The sequence below is a fragment of the Phaenicophaeus curvirostris genome, chromosome 15 (genome assembly GCF_032191515.1).
Source record: "Phaenicophaeus curvirostris isolate KB17595 chromosome 15, BPBGC_Pcur_1.0, whole genome shotgun sequence".
Lineage (NCBI taxonomy): Eukaryota > Metazoa > Chordata > Aves > Cuculiformes > Cuculidae > Phaenicophaeus > Phaenicophaeus curvirostris.
This window is the reverse complement of record NC_091406.1, coordinates 9283069-9308201: the sequence shown is the minus strand read 5'-3', so window position 1 is coordinate 9308201 and position 25133 is coordinate 9283069. Positions and strand designations below refer to the sequence as shown.

The 25133-nt window shown below is 46.7% G+C and overlaps 1 protein-coding gene across 3 annotated transcripts in view; it reads right to left on the bottom strand.

The window, feature by feature from the left end:
• NSD1 (nuclear receptor binding SET domain protein 1) overlaps positions 1–25133 on the bottom strand; it is a 61764-nt gene that overhangs the window by 16023 nt on the left and 20608 nt on the right. For 2 of the 3 annotated variants that reach the window (XM_069869261.1, XM_069869263.1), the window contains exons 5-20: positions 20830–23410; positions 18033–18154; positions 17594–17885; positions 15831–15940; positions 14675–14744; positions 13799–13917; positions 8985–9128; positions 8466–8589; positions 7807–8007; positions 6237–6416; positions 5745–5901; positions 5238–5443; positions 4529–4641; positions 3297–3566; positions 1841–1957; positions 333–474 (exon numbers count right to left, since the gene is read on the bottom strand). In XM_069869261.1, the coding sequence (XP_069725362.1) occupies positions 333–474; positions 1841–1957; positions 3297–3566; positions 4529–4641; positions 5238–5443; positions 5745–5901; positions 6237–6416; positions 7807–8007; positions 8466–8589; positions 8985–9128; positions 13799–13917; positions 14675–14744; positions 15831–15940; positions 17594–17885; positions 18033–18154; positions 20830–23410 (4948 nt within the window). The remainder of the gene's footprint in view (positions 1–332; positions 475–1840; positions 1958–3296; positions 3567–4528; positions 4642–5237; positions 5444–5744; positions 5902–6236; positions 6417–7806; positions 8008–8465; positions 8590–8984; positions 9129–13798; positions 13918–14674; positions 14745–15830; positions 15941–17593; positions 17886–18032; positions 18155–20829; positions 23411–25133) is intronic. The other variant, XM_069869262.1, reaches the window with a different exon arrangement.

Here is a 25133-nt window from a genome sequence, read left to right as displayed (position 1 = left end):
GACTGTCACAGCTACACAAGGATCCCAACTATTAATCTCCCCATAGACCAGTGTGGATTGAAAATTCGGTGCAACCCCATGCTCCCACATAACATAGCACAGCTATAAAGGACATCCAACTCCACGCTGCAGTACACTTATTTCTGTTTCTTGGCCTTGTTAATTAGAACCATGAACCTCCATTTGTACCATGGATGTATGAGTTTCCTTGTGTCAGTGTTGTGGTTAAGCCCCCTGAATGCCTATGCAAGAATAGGAGCTACAAACCCTTTCCCCTTACAGAAACTCTCCCACACTTTTAGCTGCAGGTCTGGACAGGGTGAGGTTCTTACCAGCTTTGATATTTACAATTGCGAAGAGCCCAACCCGAGTATCGCCATTCACACACCATTTCTGAGTCTCACAGTTTGGCTGGCAGCAATGGTTCATGAACCGAGCATAATTGCCCTTCGGCCCAGCATCAATGATTCGATCCTGGAATTCCAAAAAAAAACCCAGAAAAAGATATTTAATGAAAGGTCATATCCTGCTCAAGCCATTGTGCACAGGCGCCAAAACATCAGGAAAGCATTTCTCAGCATCTCTCAGAGAAGTCTGACAATGAGGGCAACTGATGACACTTGCAAAGCACCCGAGTTTGTATGTGTGTTATAACCAAGCGTAAGGGACAGATGTCGCTCTGCTGCTTGGGACAATCAACAGACACCCAACCAGTTTCCAGTTTCCACAGGCTGATGGCTCTGGCTGGGGCTAGCAGATCATACAGCAATACAGTCTGCACAACATCCTCCTCTTCAAAGACACGTGGGCTCCAGGAAAGCACTACCTTTACTTTCTGGGAAGTTCTCCCTGCAGTGTCAATACTGGATAAGCACTACAGCAGCTCATTTCCAAGGCATCACATGTGGTTCTAGACCCCAGCTTCTGCTTAAAAGCAAAATACCAGTTCCTATTTCTTGCACATCAGTGTATAGAAGGAAAACAGGAATGGTATGTAAAGTGTGAGGTATGCTTCTGTACAGTACACTATCATTTTTTAGGCTGCATCAGAGATGGCAGCTGCAACTGAAATTTGGTCTTGTAATAATGAGGGACCGATTAACACTTGGTTTTGTTCTTGTTCCCTCCCATCAGTCAGACACAGAGAAAAAGATATGGTCAGTGTGAATTCCCAGTAAGAAGACAGCCAGAAAGCAGTCACACTGCTATCCTGTCCCACACTGGACAGTTTCTTCCCATGCCTGCTTTCATGGCTTCCTTCCAATCTTCCCAAGGCTGAGTGACAAACTTGTGGAAAGCAGCTGACCTAACTACTTGCCTCTGAACTCCAGGAGCTCGCACCAATGACCTCCAGGACCAACTGAGGAGTCTGTGGGTGGAACAAACTCCACCCCTCACTTAAATCCCCAAGACTTGGCATCTAAACTTAAATGAACGTTCTCACTGCCCCATACGTGAACATCTGAGGGGCTGATGCCTTCTCTGGCATGTACCAGGCTAGTTCTGGATTCTCCAGGGTTCAGCTGCTGGGAAGGATCCCAAGGTTACTAAGTTCACCGTTATGCTGAAGCAGGATCTATGATCCTAAGACAACTGCCTCACCTCTTCTGAATAAACTTCAAAGAAGTTGATTCAGCCTTTTCCCCTAATCCCACTATTCAGCCTGAAGCTTCTCTACTGCAGGTTAAGTCCATTCTCTTCAGCTGAAACGCAGACCAGGTCATCAGCAACTCTTAGCACCTTTTTACATGCTGGAGAAGACCACTATCCAGCCTTCCCTACTGGATGCTTCCTTTTACTTCTGTCCAGGATCCTAGCAAGAGAAATTCCTTCCACATACCTTATCCAGTGTCAACATGTAGAAATTGGTGATGTCATGTTCCTGAGCATAGCGGATTCGGGCTCGGCACTCCTCCTCATCAATTAGCTCCCCAACATACTCATTAACAAATTCGCCCTGGCAGAAAGAAAACAAGCTGGTAAGATGAGACAAATTCCCTCCAGAAGGGAGGGACATTCACCTTTGTGCTAAACCTTAGTTCCTGTTTCCTTTGTGGAAACCCTTTCATGAACGTCTTTTTCTGTGCTGTGCAGCCAGTTTGACCTACACTCTTCACTAAAAGCCCTCAATCAGACATCTGTTTCACATGCTCAACAAATAACTTGAACTAAATTAAATAAAGTAACAATGGCCATCAGATTATTCTTTGTGCTATGGGAAAAATTAGCATTCAAGGACAGCATAAAGTTAACCACAAGAGTAATTCTTTGCAGCAAAGCTCGAAGCACTGCATAACTGCATTCCAGCTGGAAACAATACCCTCTTGGGGACCAACCACATGGAGCAGCATGATGCACCTAGGGCACCTGCTCCTATCGCAGGTGGAGTTCCCCTGCAGTGAAATACCACAGAGATTGTACTTCAGTCTTCAGAGGCAACTCCAGCTCGGCTCCACTGGGGCTCTCGGGTGCCTCCATTAAACTACTGAGGCTTTGCTGTTTCCAGACTGTCTGCTGGAAGTGAAACACAACAGGCACATGGAAGGGCAGAGACATCCTTTAACCTATATCACAGCAGGCAGCAAAGCCTAAACAGGATAGACTCACATTTTTCCTTCTGCTATCAAGCCCTCCTCCATAGCATGTTGTCCCTACTCCTTTTTCAGACATTCTTCTCCTACTCTGCTAATTGTCCTCTGTTTCACTTCACCCTTTCTTAGCTTTGGGGTTCTCTTTGCTTTAACAGTCTTCCTTCTTCATTCAGCACAGACGTGTGTCCACAGAACTACTACTCTCTAGATCTAAAAAAATATATACAAGTGTTTTAGCCGGAGATACCAGTTTCAGCAATAACAACAGCCATCTCCAAGACATTACCCTTCTGTAAAAGCTAAGGCCTGGTTTCAGTTTCTGATACAAGATTTCCGTACTGGAAAGGCCTGGCTATTCAAGAATAGGAGGGAAGTACAGTCACTGCTCCCCATCTGGAATTCCTGAGCACTGTCTTCAGGCCAGTGCTCTGGTGCGCTCACAAAGCTCACTGTCCACACACGCAGACAGATCGAGCAATTATTATTCTTACCCATCAACACGCAAACCATTTTCTGGTTAGCTGAGCCGAAACACTTTTGTCAGGACTGGAAAAGTTAAATTCATCCACTGCCTTCCCATATGGCATTCTACAGCAAGAAGTCTTCTTAAAATTATGGGAGATAGTAATTTTTCTAATCCACTGAGACCAACACTGAGCAAGGGAGAAAGGACAAGAAAATTACATGCCTAAAAAGAGTACGTACCTTTCTGATGTCTGTTTTAGCTTGCAAGCCCCAGCCTCGTGCCAGTGTGCGGAAAATTTGTACCTCAGGATACTGCCTCTTGGAGAAGCACTGGTTCTGGCAGCGCTCCCCAGCAGGGCAGACCATGGGGTGGCATTCGTAGAGCAACATGCGATTGATGCATTCAGAGTCCAGGCCACATGGGTTTTCATCTGTTGGCTTGCAGTTGCAACGTGGTATCTCGGACAGGTCTGCAGTGAAGATCTGCACCTTGCCCACCGGCCGGTTCACCTTGAACACACACACACACACAAAGAATGTCAGCTCTTAAGAACAATAGGTTATCCTGATAGTCACTTCTATACTCAGCCCTGCAAGGTGATGGGCTGCAGTGCGAGTTTGTTACAGCAAGGGGCAGAAGGACACAAATACAGGCACATGTGTACTTCTGGACTCACAATATCAAGAGGTACATGGTAAGAGGAAAGAGCTGAGGAGGATGCAGGTACCCTCATTTCAACCACCTAGTGTAGTGTGCATTCCATAATTCTGGAGGGGAAGACCCTGCCATGTGGCCCCATCTCATCACCACTGTGCCTACCCCAGCCTATGTGGCCCAGCACACCACACCTATCACCAACACCAAACCATTTTCTGCATGAAGCAGCACCTTCTCCAGTCTCGGAGCGTCAGGTCTTTTTCCTTAGTGTTTCCTTATAGCCCTGGTTTTTGAATCCACCACCTTTAAGCTGTCGGCTCTCAGCTGTCACTATGAGCACTAGGCTGGCAAGCCTATGACAGAGCACAGAGGGCCTGCCCGTGCACCAGGCCACAAGCAGTCAGCTCTGCTCCACTGCACTCTGACCGTCGTCTATCTCACACCACTGAAGATGCTCAACTCGCCACCAGGAACACACAGCACTTGAGCATATTACGTATTAACAGCCCTCCCCCGAGCCCCCAAGGTAGAGACACTTCCTTCAGACCTCAGAGCTGACATGGAACAGCACAGAGATGTTCAGTCCTGTACCAGTACAACGGAGCCCTTCTATTACTAGGGTCCAGCTTCCATACAGCTCTGCACATACACAAGTCCTTTCCGTGGAGAACAGCTGAAGATGCCAAGAGGACCAAAGTAACCTTAAGATACATCCAGATGCCCTGACAACAGAACGTTTCTGTATACCTGTAAATGACCTGCACTGACAGCTCAAGAATTTTCTTCCACCCCTGTCCCCGTCACCTGCCCTCACCTTGATGTGCTTGTAGGGAGGAGGTTTCTTGTCATTCTTTTTGTCTTCCTGAAGCTGTCTCAGTTCTTTCTGTGCCTTCAGCTCTTCAAATCTTACTGCAGCTTCCTGAAGAGCTAAGTGAAAGAACAGGGTGTGTGATGAAGAACTCCTCCTTCTCAGACGGAGCTGGGCTGCCAGTGTCCACCCAGTGCCTGCAGCTCCACAAGGAGACCTCCCTAGCCATGTACTTTAGAGCATCGGGTTCCACAGAATGGAGTAAAGAAAAGGCCAACCCAGCAGGGCAGTGGGAGGAGTTACAGTAAGGGACCTGCCAGAGGGTGATGAAGCATCCAAACTGTCAACTAGCTTTGCCCACTCTTGTGCAGAGGTGTTAGGCAGCTGCGTTCATAACTCTCAAGCACATTTTTATATACAAACAATAATTGTGTAAGACACAGAGACGCCGACAAAGCAGCAGCTCGCTCGGATTTAGAGTGGTTATGTCATAGCTGGAGAAGCAGTCAAGATGTGCACGCCCTTCTCCCTCTCTGCGAGTCAGGCCAATGAACAATCCAAGTCCACTGGATGACAGATAAGCAGCAGCTCATTCTACAAGTTTCATTCCACTCGAGCTCCACGACAATATTTTTCTCTGTTACCAGAATGCCACTTCTCCAAATGGGAATGAAGAGAAAAAGAACATGTACTTCCCTGGATGAAGACAAGTTACCTTTCTTATATATGCCATCCACGCCCTTCCCCATCTTGTCTTTGCTGCTGACATCACCTTCCATGTAAGGGAATACGCGGGCCTGGTGGGTCCACAGGTAATCCTTGGAGCCGAAGAACAGCACAGGGAACTCACCGATGTCATGTTTCATTTTCTGGATGTTGACAGGAATTGTCCTAGGATGGCAAATCTCAGCTGGCCACCACCTATAACACAGGGAAGTGCAGATGAAATCTGACTTCCTCACTTCCAGCTGCCTCAGAAGCATGCTGTTGCATGGAGACGTGGGGGGAAAAAGCATGTGAGGGCTATCAGCAAGGCTGGTGGGGAGACAAGAGGCTACTGGAGAAGGAAAGCACACATTTTACCATCTGCTATGCGCATGCAAAAAAGGCGAGAGGCTGCTGCACTTTACCCTGCAGAGAGGAGCAGCAGCTTCACACCTCAGTGAAGCATGAGCACTGCAAGAAGAAGGGATGGGGACAAGTATCTTCTACCTTCACCTACCTGTAGCGCCCAACTTTCACCCAGACTACTTCCTTGTAGTGTGGCTTTTTGCCTGCCTTGCAATCATTACAATACCAGCTTCCTTCTGGCATCTCAATGTTTAGACACTCACGGTGAAACGCAGCTGGGCATGACTCACAGCATAAAAGGCTGCCCCCTGCAAAGAAAAGGAGGATGAATTTATAACAGTCACTGTGCAGAAAAGCCCTGAACTCCACCCTTCCAGACAGACCCAGCTGCAAAAAGGGCACGATGCTCTTCTGTAAAGCTTTTGCAAAAGTTGTGCCCTACTCATGATGCCAGCAGAGCCCTTCTAAGGATGCAGAAGAAGTCCTAGTCTGCAGCTGGACTTAAATGGAGATGGACAGGAAGGCAACTTGTTCTCCGTAGTTCTCACTTGCACACTCTGGACAGGCAAAGCTTCTGCCTGCTCTAATGACTTCTTGTCAGGGCATTCCTTGGTGACAGGGGACCCAGAATAGATTGTCTCACCTTCTGAGCAGACAAAGCACCAGCTGACATTGACGTGCTCGTGGTTGCGGCATCCCCTCCGTGCAGTGAAGTGATTGGGGCAGATGATGCTGTTGGAGGCGAGGACCACGGACCCAGCAGCGAGGCAGAAGTCATTGGAGTGATACGCAACCGGACATCGCACACAGCGCATCAAGCGACCTAACACCAGAACATGTTGGGAACGCAGTGAACCTCTAAAGGAGATGGATATTTTGTTTCCTCCCAAAACCAGTCTCTACTGAAACCTAAACTCGTAATAAGCAATCTTAGGAAATGGAAATCGACATTTACTTTTTATAGGCCATCCATTACATACTCACTGGATTCCTATCAAATTATATATATTATAGTATTGTTATATATAAAAACATATTTGTATGTAAAATATACAGAATGGCACTATTTAGAAATGAAAAACATCCTGCACGCTGTGCAGCAACAGTTCAAGAGTTCATAGACTGGGACTGCTTTCTATCATACACAAATAATTAGTAATACCAGCTCAGACAGTAATTACAGAGAAAGATTTCCAAGTGCTTAGCTGCACATAACGAAACCAATCCACGTAGCTTCTGAAAACATCAGCACTTGCTTCTGCACTTTATCAGATTTTACCCTGAAATTCCAGAACAGAGAATTCAGAATTGCCTACAGACCTAATTTAGCCAAGGTTTCTCAAAGCCTGTTTTCAGTTCCTCACAGAAGACTGTGAATAGGGAGAAGAGGTGGGAGAAAAGGGGTATATCTAACCACAGGGAAGCAGCAGCCGGAGGAACACAATGTACATTCAGTAGGGAAGTGGTCAGGTGTGGGCTTTAGGCCTTAGTGTTGCCTTTTAAACAAACTCTGATAAGCAGGAAAACCAGACAACTTTAACACAGACTGTAAGGATAAAAACAGAGCTGGTCTTATTGCCACTCATGTTAAGATACCAAGGATCTAAAGGAAGGCAGCTTTAGAAGCAAACGTACAAGGCAATCACATGAAAGTTTTAAGTTTAATCATGTGAGATAAAGGTCAAGGTATTGGTGCAAACAGCTCAATGATTGCCTGAGTAGCTTAGCCCAAGGGCATCACTACTACAAGACAAGGGTTTGTATTATAGAAAGAGGAGAACTAGAACAAGACAGTATTTTTTAGTACACTGCTCTCTATGCCGTTGCGTTGATAGCCAGCGCTGCTAAGGGGCACCGTCTGCAGCACTGCCACAGGGAAAAGTGCGTAGGAGAAATGTGAGCGCCCACACAGCTCTAGGCACTTCTTCAAAACCCCAGGGAGGCAAAAGAACGGCTGGACGTGCAGACATCCCAGTGCCTGGGCAGAAGAGAACATTTCAGTTGCCAAGTCTGACCATCAGGAGTGCTGATGAGCAGCCACCTCGGAGACGGACACCACCCCTTCAACTCCCCTGGGAGAAGCTATTCCTCAGGAAACTACAGCAAACACCGTGGCAAGGACAGAAAATCAACAACCGACGGACCAGGTAACCGTGTAACAATGAAAAAGCTTCTGACTGCACTCCCTGGACCACAACAGAAGGTTTCAGTACCTTTAGATGCAGAGATGTTTGCTGGGTTAGCAGCATGACAAGTCATGCAGATGTGCAGGGAGCATCGGAAGCCCTTGTTCTGCATGACTGTGGGTGGGTACTTCTGAATGCACGCTTCATGGTAATATTTCCCACAGAGGGGCAGCAAGCACCGTTTCACGTCTTCCCCGCAGCTCTTGCACACAAAGCAGGTATGAACACCTGGAGAAAAAGCAGCAGGCGTTAACAGAAGTCACGCTAGGCCGTGTCCAGCACAGCTTCCCAGCCTGCTGTAGCTATCCCAGCACACAGGACTTTGCAGCAGGCTGCTTTTGCCTGCAGCTGCAATAAAACCCCAGATTGAAAAAAAAGATTATTATAGCTGTGACTTCAGGCCAGGGGGAAAAGAAGAAGAAAACCAAAAATTGACAACCCTACTTAGGCATTCCTGCCTTTCCAGACCACTTCAGACTCATCCTCCCCTCTCTCCCTAGCCCCAGATAAGAATCTCCCCTTCTCTTTCCCATCAAATCCTGGACATTCAACCAGGCAACCCACACCAAATATCAAAGCAATAACTAAGAGGACTGAGAGCTGGTTAGCAGGCCCACTGCAGGCATACCAGATGCAGGCAGCAAGCACCCTGTCCTTCTGCACTGGGCTCACAAATGTGGCCGTACCTGTGGAACACTCATTGCAGATGAATTTGCCCTTTGGCATCTCGGAGAGCCCAAGGCACTGCAGGTGGAAAGCACCACAGCACTGCGCCTCACACAGCAACAGCTCCCCTGGCTTCTCACAGATCTGCAGAGAAAGAAGCACAACGTCAGCTCTGAGCAACCTCCTTCCCCAACTCATCCCAGACAGCAACAACCTGCCAGCAGAGACACCAGCCGAAAAAAAGTTTCCTTGTGTCAGTAACTTCAGGTGGTTTGTGCGTTGTACTACCATTTGCCATCCAGTCCCTGCTACCATGCATCAACTAAAATGAATGAATCCTGCATCAGCCATGTCTCCCTAGTATTTGTGAGCTTTAGCAGAAGAGGAAAGACTCAATTCAGAGCAGAAAAAGCTGCTTAATTCTACAATAAGCACCTTGAGGCTACCTAGGCTCATCTGGGGCACTAGGGTGTTCAGAAAATAAACAAAAATACTTTACGGTGTTAAAAGTTTCAAAGAGGTTTCTCCAAGGACATTACCTGACAGACGTTCTCCTTGAGAGCTGCTCCTCCTCCACGCTCCCCCTGTATCCTTTTGGAAGAAGGCACTCCGTGGTCGTTCTCTGACCTCTCTTCATTAGCCTCTTTGGGGCTTGCAGCAGTCCCATGAACCGATGTCTCCCCCTTTAAAAAGAAATCCAGAATCAGGGCTGTCAGCAGTTTCTGTCCTGACTTGGAAATACAAAGTCAGCCATTGAGTACATAACAGGTCTGGCAGTTGGTTTGTGTGCGTTAACCACCCTACAGAAAATACCCCCCACCCCACACTGTTACACCAAAAGACTTAAAAGAAAGAACTCTTACTTACTAGATCATTAAAAATTACACTCAACACAATTACCTTCCCGTGCACAACCCCTCTCTGAGGAAGGAGTCATGCCTGAGGAAGAGAGGTATTGCCCTGCACAGAAACAAATCAAGTAGGCTGGAATAGTTTGAAACACCCTGCATGCCAGTGTCTGCTTGCACTGGAAATACAAATGAAAAACTTCAAATGATCTTTATCGCAGCTGTCACCCAGCAAACAAGCCAGACCTTTTTCCCCTACTTGTCTCAGCTTGTCCTAATCCATGTAAAATAAAGGCATGTGGGTACTCAGGGCTTGCATCAATACGGGCCAGCCAAGCCCACACCAACATGAACAACGCAAGGCATTTACCCCACCATCACGCCTGGGATGGAGAATCTTCCATCAGCATCGGTCCTGTACAAGCATCACAGCACTGACCGTAACATGTTAGAGTGACTGTAGCAGCTACTGGTGAAAGAGCATCCTGCTGAGAAGGTGGGTTTCAAATAATAAACACCGAACCATACCCTCACAGACCAAGTCAAGGATCCCACCAAAAGGCTTCTCAGGGTGGAAGGACACCTTCTGCTGTGCCCATGGGACCTTGTCAAGGAAAGGAGAGCAGCAGGAAACCTAGAGACTCCTGTTTCTACCACAAGTCACTGCTGTCCTGGACCTGCACACGGCAGCACTGCCTTCAACTTTTGCAGGACAGGAAACGAAGAGCTATGGAATGCCATCCCAGCAGCTTCCAGGCCTTTCTGGTACAGTCTAGGCAACACTTCAGTGATCTCATCAGCCCCAGGTGCCACTCCAGAGCAAGTACATCTTAACAGATAGATGCTGCACCAAAGCGATGCCTTTAGCCAAGTGATTTGAGCAAGAACATTTTAAGAAGATTGCCATTTGTCAATATCCCTACTCACTACAGTTAGCTGAGCAATCTCTGTGCAGCTGCCAGCTCAGCCTCAGGTCACTCCACATATGCCCAGACACAAACTGTACATATGGAAGAGCCTGTGAGGAATTCAAACTGCTGGCAGGAGCTGTAGCCATCACTATGGTACCTTCAAGCCCACTGGTGCCAGGTGTCCACCTAGATGTCACAAGGGAGCTTTGCACCACCTCCTCTAGGGGAGAGCATCAGTCTGAACTGTGGTGCTACTACAGCTTGCAAGGTGAACCAAACGCCCTCTGAAGGCATTATCAGTCTGGGCAAAACAAAGATCTCTCAAAGTTTAAAGTTGTAAGAACATGGAGCTGGTATTCTGGTCAGATAACAATGCTTCCAGTGCCTGTTTTTTGGTTTGTTTTTTCTCCTTCATTGCCTGAACGCAGAAGCATGCTTGTATGTGGGGATATTTGAAAGCCATGTGAGTTCTGTGGAGAAAAGATGCACAAGCGCACTGGCAGTATATTAAAACACACAATACAAAGATGAATGGTATAAGTTGCCTTTATTAAGTACAAAATAAAGTGAAGTCCCAGCTACAAACTACTGCCAGTCCAACATACCATACTGTGTACAGCCTTACAGACTATCATCACAATCTTGCTGGAAGGCTGGCAGTGATGCAGCCTGTGGAAATACTGATAAGGAGCACGTAAGCTGCTGCCACCCTAACACACAGCCCTGGCAGAAGGAAGGGGAAGGTCTCTATGGCATTGGTTCAAAGACCATGGAAGAAGACAGCAGCCGCCTTTGCCTCTACAGGCAATAGCATCTTCTCAAGCTAAATGTTATGATATTTCTGCTCCTGCAGCTGCATTTCTGCTAGCAACTATTGCAGCCCTCCAGGCCAAGCACTCGTTTTGTCTCCAGGAATGCTCCAGGAGCAGCACCAGCGACCAGTGCTCCAAGGACTGGTTACAGCTCAGGTCCTTTTATTCCTATATAGGTGCTCCCTCTTCTGCTCAGCTCAGCAGTGACCTCAGGGTTGCAGGGGTCACTGTAACGAAGAACAAGAGCAGGGTTAATCAGCTACTGGTATGGGCACACAAGGTCAGCAATAGCTTCTGGTTACGCTGGGGCCCCACTGCTACAGACACAAAGTCAGCTCAGCCCCTCTCATGGTCATTGAGGCCCCTGTCGGGAGGGGCAGGGTGCTGGTAAGCAAGCACCACCCGTCCTGTGGGCAGTGGCACTGGCTTCCTGCTGTCGTTAAGGTTTCAAGATACTGTTCTGGAAGGGGACACACACACACACTCATACACACACACTCGCTCAGATTCGCTACACAAAGAGGTACAAGGGCTATAGAACTGGCTCATATTTCCATCCTTCTGGCCACTTTGTACCATATCTGCTAGGATTCTTTCATCTTCTGACCTGAAAGCATTTGCTGGTAGCAATGTTACCTTATCAACTGACTCCACACCACCCAGTGTGGCACAGCATGCTCCCGTCCTGCTCTTTCAACCTAAACTTATCCTATTTGGCTCTGCAAACAGCTGGCCAGTCTGAATGTTTTGCACCCCAGGATCTTAGCCTTACTTTAATCAATGCTCCCAGAACTGCATAGGGAAGGGAATATCCCAGCTAGGCAGGATGGGCAATGCCAGATACTTTGGCTTTGTGAAGAGGTAGAAAGAAATCTCCATTCAAGGCCATCACTCAAAAGAACCTGTCAGCTGTTCCCCTTCCTTCCTCTAACCCAGCATGAGCACTGCAAAGCCACATACCTCCTACAGAGGGCAGGTCTCTCATCTCGGGTCTTCTTCCAGAGCTATCTCTGCTGCCGCATCTGGCGCATCCTCAAAAGCCTGGCCTGTTCTTTGGCACAGCCTGACCTTGGCTTATAACCTTGACAACCATTTCAACAGCATTTTCCATCCCCTTCTCTCAGTCTCTTGCTTCCCTGATGTTGTGAACTTGCACTCCTGGCTCCACAGACAGGCAAGGAGAGAGGAAGCTGCTTAGCTCAGGCCAGGCAGATAAGCTTTCCTCTGCCCTCTTTTTTCTCTGAAAGCAGCTGGATTCAAGTCTTCACTGTGCTGTATCATCAGACAGTCTATTTCTTCTAGCACTGTTCAGCACAAAGTGGAGTTCCTTCCCCGCTGTGTGGAAAGTCACGTAGGGACCAGCATGGTCTGAATTCCACGTGAAAACACAATTGCATCTCCACAGTACTCCAGTGCTCACCAGTACGCATGCGCTCACCTACACCACAGGGTGAATGCAGAGGCTCAAGAGACACAAACACGGAGAAACGGATGCTGGCAAAAGGAGCCAAGCATTGGCTTTTTTTTTTTTTGGCATGTTTTACCATAATTGATTTTAGGTACCCAACACAGACTTCTAAGGCTGGCGGCAGTTAAGACTCCCTGGGCTTCCTCTGCCATGAACGGTGGGTGCAGGATTCAGAGCTACGGCCTTCAGAGCTACGGCCTAGCTCCTTTGCTGCTCTGAACTGCCTCTCTCTTTTCTTCCCTATGAGTGATTCACAGACAATTTGCTGGCTCAGAGCTGATCCAGCCTCTTAGCAGGTACCCAACAGCAGACAGTGTTAACTATCCTCCACCACTGGCAGATATTTGTACAGGCTTCTTTGAAACATAACTCCAGATGAACACGCTTCAGGAAGAGCACTAACACCAGTAGAGAAGCCTTGCACGGCCCAGGGGTATTTTACCCTACTTTATCCCCCCATCAGAAAAGTCCTTTTCAAAAAGCAGCAGCAGCAGGGTGGCTGGCACTGCTCAGATAAGCGTTGTGAAGTTTGTGCTCTCCTGGAAGCTGTATAACAACAACAAATATAACAATATATGTCTATAATTAGCTCCTGAAATACATACTGACTATCCTGACAGAACAGCCTGCTGCTGAACCTGGGCCACTGGCAGAAGCGATGGTGAGAGGCCCAGAGGTGTCCCACCTCTCCCAGGAAAAGTCTTGCTTCCCCTACACTTGGTGATACCTGGCTCATTCCTAAAAGGCAAAACGTGCTTGTCAGAGACAATTGTATGCTGGCTCTGCTAGGATACAGTAAAATGGAGTTGCCCCAATTATTTCTGCTGGATGGCAGAATGTAATCAGAGGTTCCTGTGAGCGGTCACAGACAGTCCCCTGAATCCCCACCAACATGGCTCTCAGCTCACCCTGGCGTGCAGGGAAAAATGGAAGAAGAGGCTGAAGTCCACAGCCTAGTGCTTTGTACTGGCGTGTAAAAGGGTGAGTTTCCCACCACCAGAGAATAACATTTGAGGTGCAAAGCAAGATGCCAGGCAAGACCTGGTCCCATGAGGCCAGAACAGCCTCCCTCCTGAAGAATTAGCTGAGTAGCTATAAACAGTAGTAAAAAACAAGCCCAACTTAAGCAGTCATCACAAAATCACTACTAAATCAAGAGCCTTCAGCTTCAACCCCAGCTCATGCAACTACATCAGCGGGACAAACTCCCCACTGACAGGCCAGCCAGATGACCTGGCCAAGGCTCTGCAAAGTGCCCAGGGAAGCAGCAGACAGCTTATACAGATGACAGCACGTAGGAAGATCCAACAGTACCTCAGAGTTTAGAGTCTCCCCCAGCCCCTCTTCATTTCTCTCCTTCTTGGAATGCACTGCAGCAGAGGTATGGCGCTGTCTCTTCCGCTTCCGCTGCTTCTCCAAGAGTTTTTCAGAAGCTAGGATGCAACAGAAAGACCATTTGAGGAAAATGCAGAAATAATTCCCTTGTTACACATACCACCAGCAAATCCTACACCCTTTCTGAGAACTTCAGCCTGGGTCCTACTGTCCTTGAGGGTGTGAGGGCGGGGGCAGTACAAGCTTCCAGCCATCTGCTCCCTGTCCTGCAGCAACACCACAGATTCACAGTGGTTTAAACTTCTTTTGCTGCTGAACAATAAATCTCATGCACTTTCCTGAGACAGCTCCCCAGCAGAAGAAAAGAAACACTACCAACACAAAGCTTACATAGCTAAACAAATGCTGGTAACTACCTCCTTCCCCTGCACTGCAACAGAAACTCCGCCGTGTCGATACCAACATGATATAAAGGCAGATGGGGAGGGAGCACAATGCAATTGCACGACTGTCTGTGGGACAGGGCAGCCACCATCAAGTCTGGTTACAGCGCATCATCAGGCAAAAGACCATGTATTGGTACAGGACCTGTGCTGACGAGTTCCCTTCAGGCACCCAGACTATGAATGAGAAGTGAACACCTATCCACTCATGGAAAGAAGAACCCACCACCTCCATCTCCCACAGGAAACCAAAGACATAACAGTACCCTATGTAAATAATCTCAGTATCTATTTCCCCTGCCACTGCCTCAGCTGAGGCAAGAACCCTCTGAGTTCAGGACACAAGCCCTCACACACACAAGCACTGATCCATATGGCACCAGTCTACCCTCACAGCCCAACCTCCACTTACCTTCTCCCAGCTCCGAAAAGTGGGCTGGTGAGTAGAGCTCAGAGCTGTCACTCTCAGAAGGGCCAGTGCCCTGCAAATACACAACAGAGCCAAGTCACCACATGCAGATCAGAGATGCACGTTCCCCAGCCACTCTGAGCCTTTATGAATGACTGTACCATGTACCTTACAGCTCAGGTCACAAATTCATCAGTAATTAGAGACTTTACAAGAAAATATTTGTTTTGTGCGTGTGACAGATATGCATGGAAAATTCAGTCTCTGGGCAGGGAGGAATGCTGACTCTGCTGTGTCTTCTGCTCACCAGCATCACCCGCTGTGTCCCAAGTTCTCTCAAGAAGGCTGCTTACACCCTGTGAGCTGCTGGGAATAGAGACTCTCCTCCGTCTTTACACTTTTACTGAGCTTAAGACTGAAATACACTGGCTTCTGCATTACTGCAACCATGATAGCTGTATTAAGACTGTGTCACAGAGTGACAAAAAGGGAAGGAGGAAAACTGTCACCAATCAACCTTACAAACAAGAGGCAACAAGTTTTGTGCAGAGTACTCCACCTGAAATAATTTTTACAAGTTGCTTTTTTCAAAACCATGTAAGTGAATATTGAGTATTTAGCAGAGTATCAAGTATTTAGTACTTTCTTCAAAAATATGCACCACATATTGTACATGTGATACAATACAAGTCTCCATCCTGCTACAAGCACTGCACTTACGTACTATTCACCAGCTCCTTGAGAAGGCAACAAAGGAAATGCCGCTCAGAGGAAATCTGATGGAAAAGGACAAAGCCTTATGTTCAAGCTCAAGCTGCACTGCAATATAACAGCCACAGAAAGCCTCTGTGCAGAACATTTCTACTCACACCTTCCCAGCCAGCGTCCAGATGACTCCTTTTCTATATAAATAATGAAGAATGGAGATTTTACAGCCAAAACAACCCAATCACCACTACAAGCAGGGAGGGAACACATCTGTATTCAGCAGATTTCATCATCATAACACAGCAACCAGCACCTTTGGGAAGGGTGAACCTTTGCTCCTGGCCTACAGCCAACATGAAAATCCAACCCTCCTCACTCTCTCCCATTCAGCAGAGTCTGCTGTCTAGGCTCATTTTCTACCTTGTTTTCAGAAGAACTGGAAGGAAAGTACCTTCTTTGGGGGAGTCCACTCCTCCTTCTTTGGCATAAAGGCAGTGTCCAAATCATTGGATTCCAAAAGCTTTTTAGTGGGCTTCCTTTGACGCTTGCTTTCCAAGTTTCCTGCAATGAAACTCTTGAAATCAGACAAACCGGGCTTTTCCTTTCTTTAATCAGACTAAGACCGCTGAGCAAATACCAGCCACCAGTTCAAAACAATTGGCTTCACCCTCTCTTTGGGATCATAAGCTCCTGCGGCAGAAACACCAATTACCTGTTTCTGCACAACTTCCACAAAAACAGACCTCAAGTCTGCCATGACCCTCATACACACCTCAATGTGTGATACAAACACCCACCCACAGAAGAGAAACCATGAAGTCAGTGCCAGCAGGTAACACATCCTGGCAGCGCAATTCCAACCATAATTTCCCAATCCCTTTGATCCAGTGTGAGCCAGTCCTACCACCGACAAACACACCCACTCCCACCAGCATTCATGCTGTGTGCAGTAAACAGGCTAAAGGACACAATCCTGGTTAAAATTACCTGGGAAAAGACACCCCAAACAAACTTGGCTGTAACTGGCACCATTTCCCACTCAAAGTTTTTCTGGCACTTGGGAGGTAACAAGTTGCCAGTTTGGGCTGATCCACACTAATTGGCAACAGTATAAGCTTAAAAGGACCAGGAAATCATGATGCTATGAGTGCAAGACACTTCAGAGAAACAGCCTGCTACCTATCCTACCCCGGGCACCGTCTCGCTTTTCCAGCCTTGGCTGTGTCCTCTGTAACACACACCTCTGCCTGCACGGCTTATCCATCAGACACCTAAGGGATAGAGAACACGGCATCCTTCTCACGGCAAGCCTCTGCCCACGGTTTGGGCTCTGCTTGCTTCAGTAAGAGGGGAGCTGTCTCAAGAGGGGCAAGAGCCTTCTGAGAACTGGACATTTGCTCCAACTGCTGCCCTCTGTACTGTTCTCCAACTTCAGGTTCACATTCCCAGCTTTATCTCTAATCCTCTCCAACCTTCCATTTCCACCTGCCACCCACAAGCAGTCCCTCTGCTCTCCAAGAGAACAGGTTAATTGACCCCCTGGTAACCGCTCTGCCTATTCTGCCTAATTTTTTTTGACTGCAGGCCCTTGAGGACAGAAACAGCATTCACTCTGAGTTAGCACAGCCAAAACACCAGGGCTTTAACCCTGGGCAAGTCTTTAGACACTACCAGAGAATGAATGCACTGCAAAGTAGACCAGGATACTGACTCCATGGAAAAGGGACAAGCCCATCGGACTGCACTTGCTCCTTGTATATCATGCCTTACTGAAAGCTAAGGGCTGGCTTGCTGCTAGTACAAGTCTCTGACAATTTCTACAGATGCTTAGAACCTCTAAGAAAAAGTTTTTCCAGAGATTTCTGTGCTACAGTTCCCTGAGCTCACCAGGAAGGCAAAAGGTCATCCCAGGAGCTCAAGAGAAGGAGCTGTGACGTTATTAATCTGGACCAAAGGGCATTCTGTGCCAGGACCTAAGGAGGACGATCACACACACATCATAAAAGCCTAAGTGTAGTCATCCAGCTCACTGGGTCACCCGCCACACCCACCCTCTCTCCCTTGCCAGCAACAGTAACAGTCACTAAATGAAACAAAGCAAAACCAAACCAGGACATCCAACAGCTACTAAGGCTTTCACTCTGACCCAAGCAACAATTGCCACTGAACTTGTGACACACCTGCTTACAGAAGCAGAATCTCACAACCTCTCACCTGATTTCAGGAATCTCTCTTCTGCATCTGGAGAAGCAGCAACTTCAGAAACATCTGAGGAAGACAGCACCAGCTCCGGAAAATCTGCAGGTCCTTCTAGAAGTTGATCAGTGGGATCAGTGGAATGGGATCCCAGTTCCGAGAAGGAGCACTCTGCTTCAAGGACAGGAGGGGACTCTTTGGTTGAAGATGGAGTTGAAACCAAAGGACTTGGCTTCTGCTGGGTACCTCTGTCAGGACTGCCTTGTGTAGGAAGACTTCCTCCAAACTCAGACCTCGCCACGGAATTTGCCTGGCACAGCAAAACATGTTGGTGAAAACATTCATCCTGCACAGCACTGCACACAGCAAGAACACTCGTCCAGCTAGAGCACATTGAAAGCACACAGACCAGAGCCCCAGAGTCACAACCATGAAAAGCACATTAGCCTCCACCCACCTTTGGCAATTGCTCCTGGCTCTTCTTTGATTTTTTCTTGGGTGCAAATAAGTGATCATATTCTTCTGCATATTCCAGAAGCCGTTTACTTGGCTTTCTAAGGCGTTTCCTCTCTGAATGTACTAAGAAAAAGGAAAGTAGCTTCAAGATTGTGTTTCTGAGATGATCACAAGACAAAATTCTCCTCATGATCTGTAGGTAACAGGTGCTTCTGCCTTCTCTTCAAGAGGCTCCATGTGTTAAGGGCCCTGACACTTCTTTCTCTTTGATACAGCCTTATCATTTTCAAACTTCTTATTTTCCATAATCCTGACGTGGCAGGTGGGATTTTTAAGAACCTATGGGATCTCAACCAGTTCAGATAAGAAATCAAAAGCCATTCAATATCTGACTGAGAGGCCCCTGGAATTTCACTCAACATCTCCCTAGACAAACTACCTCTAACCTGGCAGTAGTACTGAGTTTATTAACAACCCACACTCATCATGCTATTCCTGCCATTAACCCAAACTGCTCTGGCTTTAGTGTAGAGGCATGCAAAAATGCTGCTTTCCAGTGAAGTGGTCCAGTCACTGGTTCCACTAGTAACACGCATGCCTCGCTCCTTCCCTTCCCCTCCTCCCTGGCTGCTTTCTGTATATGCTACAAGAGCTGTGTATTCCCCATCTGCTACTGCAAGCCCATTTATTGCCTTTGCTTCCCAACAATAGATTCCACAATGAGATCAGGGAGTGAACAGCAACTGCAAGTTCTTCAGGGCTCAGATGTCTTTGTTTTCACAATGCTACACCATCGCAAGGGAAACCCGGGTAACAGGTATTTCCTCCGATACAAACCTCACTATCCATGCTATAGTGCCTCACAGCATCCTACCACATGGCAAGCTCCAAAAGAGAACCTCAAAGCTCTCTCTCACCTGTTCCCAGCAAGATGCAAAAGCAAAATGACGCTGTCCTGTCTTTTTCTCACTTCCCAGAATGCCTCTGACTTCCCCCCCTTATTAATTTTCAAAATTATTTAATAACATTGCCAAAAGGCTTCTCTTAGAAAAAATTTGAGGTCTCCTTTGTTTGTTTAGGAACAAACAGTAAATACTCTCTTTGCTTCTTTTCATGTGTAAGAGGTGGCTTTTTCTTCTTTAAAACGGAAACATTTTATAACAAAGCATTCCAGTGCAACACTTCAGAACAGGGATGTTGGACAAGATCACTCAACTTTATTGCGGCTTTGTGGTTTAACAAGCATGAAACATCAAACTTGGCCAAAAGAGAAGAAAGGAACAACCTTTTCAAACACAGCTATTTTCAGCCTCTATTAACGCTTTGCACAAGTGTCTGGGTGAAATACACATCCCAACACACAACCAGTTATAGGCTGAATATCCGCATTGTGCAACTCTTTAGAGCCCCAAAGCCACACAGCAGAGCACAACTCGCTGCCAGACAGGCTGCCTTAACTGTAATTTTTTCCCCAAAGCAAATCTTGTACAAGAATCCCAAATGCAGTCTGACTGGCACTGGCAAATCACACACCTGACAAAATTATTACATGTGAAAATGTTTTATGTCAGCAAATCCCACCAATCTCCACTTCCGCCTTATTTGCTCTACATTGCACCACAAAGTTTGTAGCAAAAACATGTCAAATGCAGCCATTCAACTATGATGAAGACTTCAAACAGTTTCAGTGTGGAAGAATTCATGCAGCTGTGACTGTGATCTGTTGTGGTTTCTTACGCCCAATACTCTGCCTGCTGCGGACAAGGGTTAGCCATGTCTTCTCAAAGCACCAGCAAGCACAGGAAACTCCTTCTCTTCCATAAACTGCTGTTAGTCTAACTTCCAGCATCATTCTCTCTACTTTCTAAGTAATTGGTCTTGCCTGATATAAAAGGAAGACTGGTTTCCATGACTGGGCTTCTTACAGCACTGGAGGTTTACTCCCTACCACCAGTACACTGGGGACATTACAGCAGTCCAGACAGGCTCTGGTGCCTCCCTACAGCACATTTTATAATGAAAAACTTCAGGTGAGCTTCCAGGCTCACATGCTAGTTAGGGCAGGGGAATTAGATTACACTGCCCTTGCTGATCTATCACTTTTACAAGGAAACCCAAACCCAGGCCCCCACTGCATCCCTATCAGGACAGCTCTGCATTCCCTTCCACCAATGCCACCTGACTGGGAGCCTGCTGCCTTCCTCTGCCACTTCTCTCCTCTTGACTCACTACCCCTCAGCAGCTCTTCTTTTCTAGCTCCCTCAGCAGACTTACATCATCATCACACGTAGCAACATACAGGGATGCTTCAGCCACAAAACCACCATGAAGCCACGAGAGCCTGGGTGCATCTTAGCACAAATGAGGAACGTGCTCCCTCTGGCAGGCTGAAACGCTCACACAGCAGAGCCTCGACTGCCCCACAACTCTCTAGCACTGATCTATCCAGCTGACACCAAGCAAGTGGCTCTATGGAACACATTATGAGGATGTAAATTTAAAAAACAAAATCCCAAGCTTGGAGGGATGCTTATTTTACCTTTCACTGTGGAAGAACTAATGATATGTAATGTTTTTGAACTTTCTGGTAAAAAAATCTAAGCAAAATCCCACAATCACTCTGCCTTCTTTGTTCTCCATGCTTACAGAGAGCCCAAACCCAACATAGCACACTTTCTTCGGCTCAGACATATGTCTCCATGTTGTCAAACAGCCCCAGGTTCCACAACTTATGCTTTAAATGAAAAAGTATAAAATGCATACAAATATACGCTCTGGCGCAAGTCCAGCTCCCTTACCTTGTGCAGAGAATTCAGACTGGGGAGCAAAGTTGCCAAGCTTTGTTTCTGAGTCCATCACACTGTTGTTTGGCTTACTACATACATTCAAACGTTTCTCAACTAAGTCTACATGATTCTTATAGTCCTTATCTGTCAGGTCTCCCTCAAGCACCTTGGAATGAGGGGAATGCCTACGTCCCAAGCACTCATTTCCCTTCCGTGAAAAGCCACGAGAATTCAGGCCAAAGGCACTCTCCAAGTTTCCTTGTTCCCTAGATCTACTGATGTGCTTATTAGATCTAGCACTGCTTTGGTTAAAACGCTGCCATCGCTTTTTGGGTGCTACGTGATTTAGATCATTAGACTCATCACCAAGAGAACCCTCACTATTTGCCTCTGAATCCAAGTCTGGACTCTCCCCATTTTCAGCAGAAGTGCAGCTCTCAATATTTCTACCAGCTTCAGGTCTCCTTCCAATACGATCTAAATTGTCATCAGATAAACAGGCAGAGTCTTCATCAGTTGAATGTTCTGTTAAATCAACACACACTTTGCTCTCAGTATCTTCTGCCTCATTACCTAGAGGACTGGTAACCGAACCGTGAACGCAGAATGCATGTTCTCCTGAATCTCTGGATAACCGACTTAGCAACTTACTTGGCCCTCCTGGTTTTAAGTCCTTTCTGTTTGAAACTGTTTTATCTCCAAGCTTTGATGACTGCTTAGATTTTGAACAGTTGCGTTTGGGCACACAATTTGCGCCATTTGTCCCAGAAACGGCAGCACTCGCAGGCTCCCTTTTACCAGTACCAATCCCCGTCAACTTGGTTGGAGGATTGCGTGACAAGGAGGAGTTGCTTATAGTGGAGTTTGGATTTACCGTTTCCTGGACACAATCTCCATTTTTTTCTATTTTACATGGGGGACCTACAATAGACAAGGACTTCAGACCACTTGCAGAATTACTTCCAGCACCATCAGCTGAGTTGGTATTTCGAAGTGGGACAATATTTTGACCAGTCATCAGTTGCTGCTCTTTCGTCTTACTGTCATGCATATCCTTCAACATCATTAACAAAGTGCTGAATTTGTAGTCCGGCTCGATAGGCAAACGACCGTGACCAGAGGCAGAAGAGAAAAGCAAGGGTACTGTGGCCTTTGGAGCGGCAGAGTCACCAGCATCATCGTTCATGGACCGACAGGACAGCTCCTTCAGCTCTGACAAGACGTGTTTCACCACAGCTGTTTCTATTTCAGCAGAATCCCTGGGTTTCTCATGCGTGTTGTTTAACAGTTTCTGACCACCAACTTTTCCGCTTCTCTGAAGAGAATCTCTCTGAAGGCCAGAGAAACCTTTGGTATCAGAAGAGCAGCGGTTCACTCCACCCTCCTCTTCTGCAGGAGAAGGCTTCAACCCAGCAACTTTTTCTTTATGTTTGCATTTTATACTCCTGATTCGAGGCAACTTCACGCTTTTCGGCTTCAAGATTGCTTGATTTGAAACAGCAGGCCAGGAGCTGTCCTTGGAAACACTTTGGGAAGTAGTGTGCTTGTTTGCTAGGGCAAGATTGTCATTTCTCACATCTGAAGAGCACTGAAGAGCCGTCAATGACATCTCAGCATCAGAGAAGCCTACTTCAAGACTACGATCTGCAAATCCAGCATCAAGTCTGCTGGTTACTGAACCTCCCAGAGGTTTGCGATCTCTGTATGATTTCTTCCTGGCCCTTCTATTGCTCTTCTGAGAAAGATACATGGAAAGCTTAATGTTTCCACTTGACGTCATAGGAAACTCCTTCTCCACTTTATCTGAAGAATCACTAACTTCAAGAGCACTAGACGCTCTTTCTGAACTTTGGTCCATGGTATCTACATCACTGTTCCCACCATCTGAGAGGGAAGAGGATGAATCCGATTCAGTTTGCTTTTTCTCAATACCAGCATCAGACGCAGAATAGTGTATTTGTAATTTGGAACTACACAAAATGCCCAGGGAGCTCTTCTCTCTCTCCAAAGATGCACTGGAAAACAAATCTGCTTGGAGCACATTCTTCAGAGCAACACTTTTACGATTCTCATAGTTCGGTTTCAAAGGTGCCTTTTCAAAACGTCTTTCTCCAAAGGAGGAAAGCAAATGGTTTTCCCTGGTGCTACTGGATCCTGTTATGCTGTTGGCAATCCGGCGAAGTTCATGAGATGCGTGTTTATCTGGTAGGTCCCCAACAATCATGTTTCTAACTATGCCGTCTGGCGTTTTTTCTCTGATTTCTCCCCTAGATGCTTCCCCTCTTGCACCTCTCTTTTTTACTCTGGTCCTTTTTCTGCTGTCGGAGCTCTTTTTCACATGTGGTTTAATGTGCAATTTTCCTTTTTCACTGGCTGAGTGTCTCGAGTCAAACGCCAAGGATTTAAAACAGCCATTCAGCTGCCTGTCCCTTTCCGCTCCAGGGCCATTGGCATAATATTCTGACTGTACTTTCTTCTCACTGTCCAGTTCGCTGAAGTTCTGGCTGCACTTTTGATCCTCTGGCCCACCGAGAAGAATGTCTTCTGCTTGTCCAACACTGACTTCCCATTTAGCCATAAACCTTTGGGGAACCTTAGAGTTTAAGGAGACAAAAAAAGAAAAACAGAGGAAAAAAATTTGAGTGGGTAACCACCAAGGTAAAAGTGAAATTAAGGTGCGCAAGGCGCAGAACAGAGCGATAATGCTGCCTTTTGCATCTTTAAGGCAATCACATGGATTCCCAGAGACCGTGCCTAGTGGACACAGGAAATACTGTTCCTGGCCAAGTATCCCGCGCTCCTGCTGAGCCTAATAAAAATCCTTGTGCATTCCCAGGACAGCAAAAACACCCCTGCAAGCACAGGTCTCCCAGGAACCAGATGTCCTGGCATCCCAGCACATCCTGAACGTAACAGCCTGTAAAGGGGAACACGTATGGTATACACCCCAGCACAGAAATGAAAAGCAACAACTAACAAGTCTCCTTACACAAACATTTTCCTCGAAGTATCCTAGCAGACACGTTTGCTTTGCTTTTTCTTAATTCTCCCTGCACCTACTGAACTCAAGGCACAATTCAATCTTCCCTCTCTTCAGCTCACTTTGGTACAAACATGAGATACACACAAATCTAAAGCGTACTCAGATTTAAGATGTCCTTTAACTAGAAGTCTCTAAGCTTTAACTGTACCTTTAGCAAAGAACAAAAAGCACTCTCCACAGTGGACAGGAACCTCAGGTAACACCCAAAGCCAGCAAGAAATTTGTTTCTTATTTATGTGTGCTATTTTTGGCTGCACAACAGCAAATTAAAAGCTTCACAACTGCTCCTAAAATAAAAACCAATTCCGAGGCAGGAGGAACAACTCCAATTTCTGACACTTTTGCTTTAAAAAAAAAAAAACAAACCAAAACCACACACACCAACAAAATCTCATCTCAGTAGATTAAAAAGCTTTATGGAGCCTGGCAGCAAAGCAGCCAAATAGTCTCAGCTCTGCATCAGATCTTGGTTTCCAGGGATGCAAACCTGGACATTTATGCAAGCAAGAAACATCTGATTCCCTCTACTGCAGCCACACCGGCACTAACATTTAGATACATTATGAGATTTCAATTATGGAGCATTTCTAGGACCAGAAAAGTTACTCAGGAGCATATAACGAGTTGTCAGTGGGGTGAGAATTCAAGAAGAAAAGTCTGCAGAGAAGATACCGAACATATCCTTAGAAAAGGGAAACCGAAAGAAAGCATTACACCCAGGGACTGATATCTGCAGGAGCACATTTAATCTGATACCTTTGCACCAACACAGGTTAAGTAATTAATTCCTAATAAACCTCTTGGAAAGAGAAAGCTAAAAACCCAATACCATTGCCTAGTGGGACTATCTACTCTCTTACAGTAATGCAGTAGCCTCTGTACTTCTACTGAGCGATTCTGAAAAGTTAATTTCTCCAGTCACCTTCCTAGAGATGTAGACCAGACCCCTGTGTCACATTACGTTATCCTGGCTACAACCGCTTGGGGCTGTTATGTTTGGAAACAAAGACGATGGGATGAGCCACAAAATTCATTCCCACAGGCTCACTGACAAAGTGTTTTCCAAGTCAAATTACGAGTCCTAACAGGTTCCTATAAAGAGAATTACTGAAGCAGGGCTAAAAACCCCACTGCTTTATCTCAGTCAGCGATCTAGTGAAGCATGCAGCTCCACCTCTGCTACAGATCAGCCAAGAGAGGCTGCCAGAGAGCACAGGAAGTGATTTAGAAGCATGCTGTAATAGACAGCAGGAGAGGCCTGTGCTCTGACTCC